The 10,098-nt window shown below is 46.5% G+C and overlaps 2 protein-coding genes across 2 annotated transcripts in view; one reads left to right on the top strand and one right to left on the bottom strand.

The window, feature by feature from the left end:
- T265_03095 (hypothetical protein) overlaps positions 1-10,098 on the top strand; it is a gene marked incomplete at both ends in the record, with an annotated part of 123,412 nt that overhangs the window by 15,993 nt on the left and 97,321 nt on the right. The window contains 6 exons of the mRNA XM_009167500.1: positions 26-244; positions 352-681; positions 6,347-6,967; positions 7,295-8,020; positions 9,027-9,338; positions 9,409-10,029. Of these exons, the coding sequence (XP_009165764.1) occupies positions 26-244; positions 352-681; positions 6,347-6,967; positions 7,295-8,020; positions 9,027-9,338; positions 9,409-10,029 (2,829 nt within the window). The remainder of the gene's footprint in view (positions 1-25; positions 245-351; positions 682-6,346; positions 6,968-7,294; positions 8,021-9,026; positions 9,339-9,408; positions 10,030-10,098) is intronic.
- The window catches only part of T265_03096 (hypothetical protein), a gene marked incomplete at both ends in the record, with an annotated part of 78,205 nt that overhangs the window by 11,091 nt on the left and 57,016 nt on the right, over positions 1-10,098 (bottom strand). The window contains 3 exons of the mRNA XM_009167501.1: positions 1,270-1,344; positions 6,294-6,590; positions 9,476-9,652. Of these exons, the coding sequence (XP_009165765.1) occupies positions 1,270-1,344; positions 6,294-6,590; positions 9,476-9,652 (549 nt within the window). The remainder of the gene's footprint in view (positions 1-1,269; positions 1,345-6,293; positions 6,591-9,475; positions 9,653-10,098) is intronic.

Raw genomic sequence — 10,098 nt, 5'->3', positions numbered from 1 at the left:
ACGTGGGAACAGCCGACTGACCAAGCGACCAGTGCCGGACCTGTGACCAACTACTACCTCGAAATGAAGCCGACGGATGCAACACGATGGCAAGATGTGTCCGCTGATTTCACCATCACCGAGACGCATTGTACGTTACCGTCAAAGGGTCTGAAAGAATTCACGAGCTATGAGTTTCGCGTGACGGCTGAGAATAAGGCTGGCAAGAGCAAACCATCGGAACCGTCTAATCCAGTGGAATTGGGTGAGTAACTAATCGTTTTGAAAATGTTTCAAATATAAAATACTAGTCATCTTAGAGGTTGCCATTTTGCGTTCCATTTCGGTCTGTCTCTCACATGTATCCTCCAGATTTGCCTCCGTTGTTTGGTAAAGCTGCTTCGTTTGTTCCTTCAGGTGTTCCGCTGGAATTCGTCCGTCCACTATCAGATGTGCTTTTGACAAAGGTGTCTGATGGACCTGTGATATTGGAATGTGAGCTATCCCGCGCTCCAAGAGATAAGGTTCATTGGCTGAAGGAGGGAAAACCTCTTGGTCGCCTACCTGATCGCATCCGCGTTGAGGATGACGCCAATGGTACTATACAACGTTTGGCTTTTCAATCACTGCAAGATGACGACCTGGGCGTATATACAATCAAAGTGGAGAAGCTAAGCAGCGAGGCACGTTTGGATATGAAAGGTATGTGAAGTGTGTAAGCACAAGCTAATTCCATCACCATGTATGCTATTCTACATGGTTTCTGTACAATCTCCCTTCCTACATTCCACAACATTGCCAATCTCCCTTCCTCTTAGGTTCCATAGACGTAATTTGGCCTCTCTCGTAGTGTCCTTTCACAGACACTGGGATTATTAACTCGGTTATTGGACGCGTGCATTTGGACTGTGTAAGCATGGTACTGCTTGAATATGGAGAAGCGAGCACCACGCTCGAGGGTACTCATGTTTTCGACCGATTACGGAGACAAATTAAACCAGGCGTCTAACCGAATGTGTCCCTCAAGGAATTTCTTGTGTGGTAACGAGAAGATTACAATTAAAAGCCGAGTGCAAAATTCTCAACTCCATTAGCTCGAGGTGTCGTATGTAAATTCCTTAAACGAATACAAAGTGACATGGTGACCAGATGACGGTCTTATATACTTCGAAAGCGTACATAACGCTCTCATTTGCTTGGTCACTTTCAAGGGTAAATGCCATCATGAGTGAGCCAAATTTGGGTCTTTGGAGGTTCATTACCACTAGGGAAGACTGGGAACAAGCTTACCTCTTGATATTCTCCAGAAAATCTAATGGAACGTTGACTGTACAATTTCTGATTCTGGGAGGCGGCTGCGAATTTCTAAATGTAAATATCCCACATAAATGAAACTACTCACAGGGTTACTGAAAACTCTTCGACAGCCCACGACCGGTTTATGAAAATATACTGCGATATCTCGAATATCGTGCCAAATGAAACGTGAGGCGGCCTGTGTGCGGCACATTCAGTTGGAGAATACCATAAACGGGAGATTCAGTTGAGTCTCTCGTGAAAACCTAATTGGTTGAATAACCTCTACTTGCAGAGATCTCCATATCCTGGTTATGGTTAACGACACTTGAGTTTGCGTGTACTTTCCTGCCGGTTATCACACCGGATTTGGAATTCTACCAGCGTTTGCGCGTGCTTGTGCACCACTGAAGAGAGAGATGCCTAATCTCCTCCATTCTTGATTGAACTGCAACGTCTGTATAGGGCGCTATCGTTCTTGTAATGACCAACTTGGTTACTAACTTCTAGCACCGATAAGCAATGGGAGGGATGTGAACGAAACAACAAGCTGAGTTTAGACGTAATACACTTTTCATAAGGTTGCTGAAAACTCTTCGACAGCCCACGACCTGTTTCGTCTTTCTTCGGGCTCATCAGGTGGGCGCAGCCCCCGAGATTCCGTCAACCTTATGTTCTACTTGAACCCGAATTGCACGAAATTAACGCACTACACTCAGTTGCAAACCAATTTGGTTTTGCGGGAGACTCACCTGGAACCCAACTGAATCTCTCGTTTGTTATGTTTTTAAGCAACTGAATGTGCTGCACCACGCCGGCTTATATTTCAGTTGGTACGATATTCGAGATATCACGTAATACACTACTCGAAGGGCTTCAAAGTGATTAAAGAGAAAGTATATAATCGCTCTGATTTTCCAACTCAGATTTGTTGCTGTTGCCCGAAAGCAGCTATTTTCGTGTTGGTAAGAGTTACTCATCTCCAACCCTTGGACGTTTGGACTGTGTTGGTGATTTTCGTGAGATAAAATCTAGTTTCCAAAAGATCACGATTCTCTTTTTTAGTTGGGTAGTGAGTTTCTACGGATCACGCTATCTTTGGGTAGAGCCGACATTCGCGTGTGACCTCATTGCTTAAAATCGATCACAGCTGTCTACAATCAAGTCACACTGACCATGTGGCTTCTTTACGCGGGCTGTACTCTTCGGGCATCACCTGAAGGTAAAGTCCTTGAAATTCGGCACTTTTGATGTGATTGAACTGATGATCCGAGCACCAGCAGAGGCCGCCACAAATCTGACGCCGCACTTCGCGCGCTCCTACAGGGCCCTGACAGCTAACTCAGTTTTCCGATCATCCAATCGGTACGTTGAGTTTCGTCACGGCTACGCACGTAGGAGCATGCGTTCGACGCACACCCTCGCATGGTGAGCCATCGATGCTACCCCCACTCTGGTGCGTGACGTCACAGTCAGTCACAAGCCCGAAGACTAGTCCTCCTGCGGTTCAGACACAACAGTTAGCTGGTGCAATAGGATCATGCGATCCAAGCTGCCCTGTCAGCTCGTCTCACGGTTGTGACACAGACAAGCCCCGTGAGCTTGGAGCAAGGGGGTGTAGCCTCGGCAACAAGGGCAAATGGACAGACTGGATTGACGAAACCTACCCAGGCTTACCGACCGAACGACCGGTGGATTCCGCTGGGCCGCGCGCGTAGCCAGAGCGTGACAACCGACAGCATGAGTCAAGTGGTCTCGTTGACTGAAGTTTACGCGTACTAGGTCGCGACACGACAGTAGGCGTATGTTTAGTGGAAAGCGCAACAAGTACTTTAAGTTTTTCAATAGAGCAACTTGAGGTTCTCCTAGAATTCCACAAATGCGATCTGCGATCTTCAAAGAACGTTGAGTTTCCTTCGATGAAAATAGTCAGATATTTCCGATCGAGATTCGACGATTTGTTGTTTCCTTTCGTTGAGTACTGGTAGGGTTTCGCATTCAAATCACTCGTCTGAGCAGTCTTCCTCTTGCCCTGACGAAATCTTCCCACTACTTAGGAGACTCACGAAAATAATTACGCCAGGACAGGAGGAGGACTGTCCTAATGTGATCATCATCATCATCGGCAGCATGACATCAGTGTTCAACACCTCACTGTCGTATACTGAACGTAGGTATCATGGTTGTACGTGGGCTGGGATACTGTCAGGGCACCCACACCCAGACAGGAGGACGGTTAAGGTTCTCAACCAAAGCCTTTGGATCAGAGGCCTAACCGCAAGGCAGCGGTGTTTGGCGGGAGATGCAGATGCATTACCATTTCTACGGAACAAGTTGTCACATGTTTCAATCCCTCGAACTGGAGGACCAGGAGACCGTGTTTGTCACACCTCTAACCATTGACCAACCTGGTATGAGAGACTGTGAGTGCCGTGGTGACACCCGCCAGTATAGCTCAATGGGTTTCTGAAGTACGCAGGCCGTCACACCACGGTAAGGTCCAGACTCTTCGTGACGGCTGTTCAAATGTAATTGGTGTGAATGTGAACTCCATGAACTCCGCAATCACCTACAATTAACGAGAGTTCCTTTGTGATAAAATAGGTCAAATAATACGTAGGATCGAGTGACCTGAGGTTTTTCCGCCTATCCCTATATGTCCTTAGTGTGTGCGCAAGGTGCTGCACCTCCGACGGCGGACTGGCTGCATTGATGCTCAACCGAATGTGTGGCAACGATTTACATGTTTAGAGAGCCAGTACTCCTGGTTGCTGTTGTAACATGAGCAGATCGGTCAAGGAAATGGATGAGCCCGGAGACATTCGAATAAATGAAATCGTATAGAAAAACTCCCGATTGGTTAGCAACACCAGGAGTTTTCTTTGACTGAGGGAACGTGCGTAGCCTGACCACGACTTTTGAGAGTATCAAAGGTCACACGTACATTGAACCCTGTCAACTTACCTGTCTTTCACAGTCAAGTTAACCACAGAGTATAGGACTGCACACTGATTGAAACTAGTGTGCGATACGGTTGGCGATCAGTTTCTTTACTATGCAAGTGACTACTCATAAAATTAGGCTAGGTGAGCTGCATGCTCGAATTCGAACTATTGTCCACTGGCCAGAGTAGAGTTTCAAGCGTCGTAACCCAAACTTACATAGGAAACGGGCCCAGAAAATTTCCACCCCGGTTAAGATGGCCTACCGTTCAGTGCAGCGGCCCGAGCAGCACGAGTCGACCTACTTATTCTTTTTCGCTCATCATACTTGATTTTATTTCACACGTAATACCTACAGAACAGATAAATAAATTCCACCACCCGCGATAAGACCGGAAAAGGACTTGATTTGAGTTATATAGGCACAGCGAATTGTGTAGAAATAAATAGGAAACTTTTGACCAATACACTCCTTTGCACATCAACTCGAATTTCACGGGAGACTCACCTGAATCGCGGCTAAATTCCTCGTTTAGGAATTTTGTTCTTCAACTTTATGTGGTGCTCTAGGCCGCCTCATTTTGCAGTTGGTACGCTATTCGAGATGTAGAACTACACTGTATAGACGTACACACTAATCATTAAACGACCGACCCTGTTAAGTGAAAACTTAATCGTTTTTCTCGGCTTCTAAACTGAGGGGACGAATTGAGTGGAGGAATTCCTCTCCGAACCTTGCCGATAATTCTCTCCATGTACAGTGACAAGGATGAGCGCTATCACAGCCAAGCCACTCTTCTCCAGGCACAAAGAAACTGAATCGGAAATTCGGGTAAAAATTCTCATAAGATTTCATTCAGGGATAATAGGACAGTAAGTTATTTTGTCTTCTAGCATTAGCCCTCAGTGAGCTCTTTCATGTGAATATCTCGCGACACCTACTCTCCGAATAACCTTTATTCGGGCAACCAAAGTCAGAGAATTATGCGCTATTTCTGTCCTTGTTACATCCATTCACCGCCCACGTTACGTTTCATCACTTCATATCCCCGTGCTCCAGAGTTAACTTAAGCCGGTCGATCGAAGTTACGCCTACTTCATCCACAGACTCCGTTTTCACACTGGTGGTAGAGGAGATTTGGCTATCAGTTGGTTTCAAGTGTATACGGTCAGAATCTTTGGCTTACAGTGATTTTCTCCGATCACTATTTGTCGTTCCAATAAAAAGGTGAAACGAATGCAACTCGGCACACTCTGGCTTAAAAGTCATCGTTCCGAGTACTTCAACCAACATTGGCATTTAGTCCTCAAATTTAGTAAACTCCGGCCTATTGAGTCATGAGCGGCCGTTGAGCAGCACATTCGCTTGAAGAATGTCATAAACGAAAGATTCAACTAGGATTTGGGCGAGTGCCCGTAAAAACCAAATTGGTTCACATGGCGAATGATGGATTTTACACTGTATTCTCAAGTTAGATGTTCTGTTGACGAAATTACATGAAATCCATCCTATTAGCACTATTTTTTCGAGCGCCTCGGGATGAAAAGGCTACCACTTACCCGGTTTCAGAGTAACCTTGAAGTACCGTTTGCATTCAAGAATGACTGCCTTGTTACCAAAATGCTAAAGTGGTACGCTAACTCAGGTTAGTCATTTTGTTCAAGTGGAACAAACGCATTGGCTTGGTATCGTTTGATATATTACAGTGATGACCAGTAATATACTTATGTCAGGCTGTCGAATGTGGTGAGGTTTAACGTAATCAGATTTGAGCAACTGCTACAGTGACAGTGATTAGTCACTAGTTTGGAAGACCCAACTCTTCCGTAAAAACATTGACCCCATGATTTTCAGTCACTTACTAGTTGAACATACGTGATTCAATTTTTGAGTCGTTCACCGATAACCTGAGGATCTTAGGATCAAGCACCATATTTAGCATTTCAGCAAAACAGTGACAGTTTCCTCGTTTGTTTTTATTCAACTTATTGTAGTTGCACCTACTTTAAAACTGGCTGAGAAATTCGCCGATAAAATCATCCTGAAGGCAGGCGCATCCGCCGTGCTTGAGATACCCTTCGTAGCGAGTCCAAAACAGTCCAATATCCATTATCCTTTCTGATATTAGTGGCACCAACACTGAAACTTTCCGAGAAGTTCACCGATAAAATCATCCTCAAAGCTGGAGCATCCACCGTCATCGAGGTACCGTTCGCCGCCAGTCCAAAACCAACAGTCCAATGGACATGGAAGCCGAGAGTGCGTCCTGATGCCGAACCAGGTGCACCACAAGCTCCTCGATTCAAACCAGATGTGGTCTCCGGAATGACGTCGCTACCACTGGGCAAGGTGAAACGGGAAGACGCTGGTGACTATGAGGTGGTGATAAAGAACGAGTTGGGCGAGGTGTCGGTGACGGTGCAGTTGATAGTGTTGGATAAGCCATCTGCACCACGACAACCGGACGTGAGTGAGAACACGGGAGAACGTGTGGTGTTCCATTGGATTGAACCGGAATTCCTCGGTATCAGTCCGGATGTCGCTCCAACTGAAGGTATAACGTACGTCGTGGAGATGCGCGAGGCAACTCAACGTGTGGGCAAGCCGGTAACGACGACGAAGGAACTGAGTACACCTATTGATGGGTTGCAGTTGAACAAATCGTACATCTTCAGTGTGGCCGCGAAGAACGAAGTTGGTCAATCAGAATTTGTGGATAGCAAACCGGTGTCAACAAAACTGGATTACGGTGAGTCGCCAATCGGTCACAAATCTATCCATTAGCCCTGCTCTTCGGGTGTGGTAGCCCACAGGTTTGCATCTTCATGTGCGACAAATTACGGCCTATTGCCTGAGTACAGCCACTGCATCCAATTTTCTGATGGCAGTGGGGAAACCCACCAAATAGACCTAGCTTTTCTCTCGTATGAGGATTTCTCCTTAAAAGAAGCCTAACGCGTTTAAAGGATTTCTGTGTGGCGCGCGTTCATTCAGGTTGATATATGGGTGACCCACAATAGCTTCAAAGTTATTTTGCAGTCTACTAACCATTGATCAACGCATATTTGGATTTTAGGACCACCACCCAGCCCGATCAACGTCAGGGCTGTAGCTAGCCCAGAGAAAGCGCCTATCGATCAACAAAGTGTCGATGTGACGTGGGAACAGCCGACTGACCAAGCGACCAGTGCCGGACCTGTGACCAACTACTACCTCGAAATGAAGCCGACGGATGCAACACGATGGCAAGATGTGTCCGCTGATTTCACCATCACCGAGACGCATTGTACGTTACCGTCAAAGGGTCTGAAAGAATTCACGAGCTATGAGTTTCGCGTGACGGCTGAGAATAAGGCTGGCAAGAGCAAACCATCGGAACCGTCTAATCCAGTGGAATTGGGTGAGTTGTGTTTTCAGTTCACTATGTCCAAATGGACTGTACGTCCGGTTTATTTATTCTCCTCTTCTAGGTCGCATTTGGGAATGTCCTATTATACCAATTTCCTTGCTCATCTAGGCATTCCGCTGGAATTCATTCGTCCACTCAACGACTTTGTTCTCACTGAGCCGACGGGTGAACCAATCGTGTTAGAATGCGAGTTATCACGTGCTCCCAAAGAGAAAGTTCAATGGTTGAAGGACGGAAAACCATTGCTTCGTCTTCCTCCCCATGTTCGTGTGGAACAAGATAAGAAAGGAGCGGTCCATCGATTGGTGTTCCAACTGTTGCAGGATGAGGATTTGGGCATGTATTCAATCAAAGCTGATCACTTGACCAGTGAAGCACGAGTAGACATGAAGGGTGAGTTTCTTCTCAGTTGGACCACTAGGGATTTGTTAGTTGTTGTTGTTAGCTAAGTTTCATGGGACATTTGGCTTTACTTCCATATTGTCACTCCAATATGAATAACCTGCCAACACAGTCCGTTTGGTCCCTATACCCTACAGACTCCATTACATGCAGTGCTTTTGGCTTGTTGTTGTTGGGTGGCGTTGATTCGCGCCCTCTGTGGCATGCTGAGGTGCCATTTAGCTGTGAAGACACGGTACCAACACGAACTAGGCGCTGTACTGAGTGATATTGAACGTGTGATCAGTTTTCTAGCCATGTTTCACACCTAGTTCTTTGACGGTGGTGTTTCGAAGAGCTTCAGCGACTTGTCTGACCGCAGAAGAACTGATTTGTGGACTAGACATATCCGGCCCATTTATAGACTTCTTTGGACGGCCAGCACCTTGTCTCCTTTTGTTGCAGAAATCTACCTCAAATTTCTTGATCCATTTACTTGTGATATTCTCATCGCCTACAAGGATTCGACAACTCTCTTCCGAAATTCCTTGTTTTGTTTAGGCTGGCTGATTTTTGTAAAGTTTTTACGATTCGTCCGCCCATCATATTCCCTCAGGTCTACATCGGCGCGATTGTACCTAGCTCTGGAATGTGTCGTTTAACGTCAGTGGCCATCGAAACCGGTGGCCCCAAAATCACTGTTAAATTGTTTATGCTTCCTAGTGAAAATTGGTTTGTGGACAGTTTGACTTTACGTACCACATTTTTATATGGCTTCAGCGGCTAAACTTAGACTTACGAACACGTAAGGCTTGGGAGGGGGCAGTTAGCCGAAAGTTTCAGAAGCTTTGTGGACCAAGAACTATGTCTCCTATCTCTACAGCTGCGTTTCGACTGACCGGTCTATCCTTCGGAATATTGATTGCTATTTTGCTGAAAATCCGACGGCATAGAGTGAATTTTAGAACTATGTATACTCCAGCAGTCGATGCACGTTTATAACATTTACTCGTTCAAGCACAGATCTTCAGCGACTCTCAACTTTACTTGATCGATTTGCATAACTATACCCCTGAACCTCTACCATACACAGTTGCACCAGTTCTGAAACTGTCCGAGAAGTTCACCGATAAAATCATCCTCAAAGCTGGAGCATCCACCGTCATCGAGGTACCGTTCGCCGCCAGTCCAAAACCAACAGTCCAATGGACATGGAAGCCGAGACTGCGTCCTGATGCCGAACCAGGTGCACCACAAGCTCCTCGATTCAAACCAGATGTGGTCTCCGGAATGACGTCGCTACCACTGGGCAAGGTGAAACGGGAAGACGGTGGGGACGAAAGCTAAACTCATGAAAAACTACCCCACAATTTCTCATCCATTATCCTTTCTGATATTAGTGGCACCAACACTGAAACTTTCCGAGAAGTTCACCGATAAAATCATCCTCAAAGCTGGAGCATCCACCGTCATCGAGGTACCGTTCGCCGCCAGTCCAAAACCAACAGTCCAATGGACATGGAAGCCGAGACTGCGTCCTGATGCCGAACCAGGTGCACCACAAGCTTCTCGATTCAAACCAGATGTGGTCTCCGGAATGACGTCGCTACCACTGGGCAAGGTGAAACGGGAAGACGCTGGTGACTATGAGGTGGTGATAAAGAACGAGTTGGGCGAGGTGTCGGTGACGGTGCAGTTGATAGTGTTGGATAAGCCATCTGCACCACGACAACCGGACGTGAGTGAGAACACGGGAGAACGTGTGGTGTTCCATTGGATTGAACCGGAATTCCTCGGTATCAGTCCGGATGTCGCTCCAACTGAAGGTATAACGTACGTCGTGGAGATGCGCGAGGCAACTCAACGTGTGGGCAAGCCGGTAACGACGACGAAGGAACTGAGTACGCCTATTGATGGGTTGCAGTTGAACAAATCCTACGTCTTCAGTGTGGCCGCGAAGAACGAAGTTGGTCAATCAGACTTTGTGGATAGCAAGCCAGTGTCAACCAAGCTCGAATATGGTAAGTTGATAGTTGTTGGAAACCCAGTAGTAGTTTTCCATCCTGGTCCCATGAAGGTTTTTTTCATTC

The sequence above is a fragment of the Opisthorchis viverrini genome, assembly GCF_000715545.1.
Source record: "Opisthorchis viverrini unplaced genomic scaffold opera_v5_42, whole genome shotgun sequence".
In the NCBI taxonomy this organism is placed as follows: domain Eukaryota; kingdom Metazoa; phylum Platyhelminthes; class Trematoda; order Opisthorchiida; family Opisthorchiidae; genus Opisthorchis; species Opisthorchis viverrini.
This window is presented reverse-complemented; position numbering and strand designations above follow the sequence as displayed.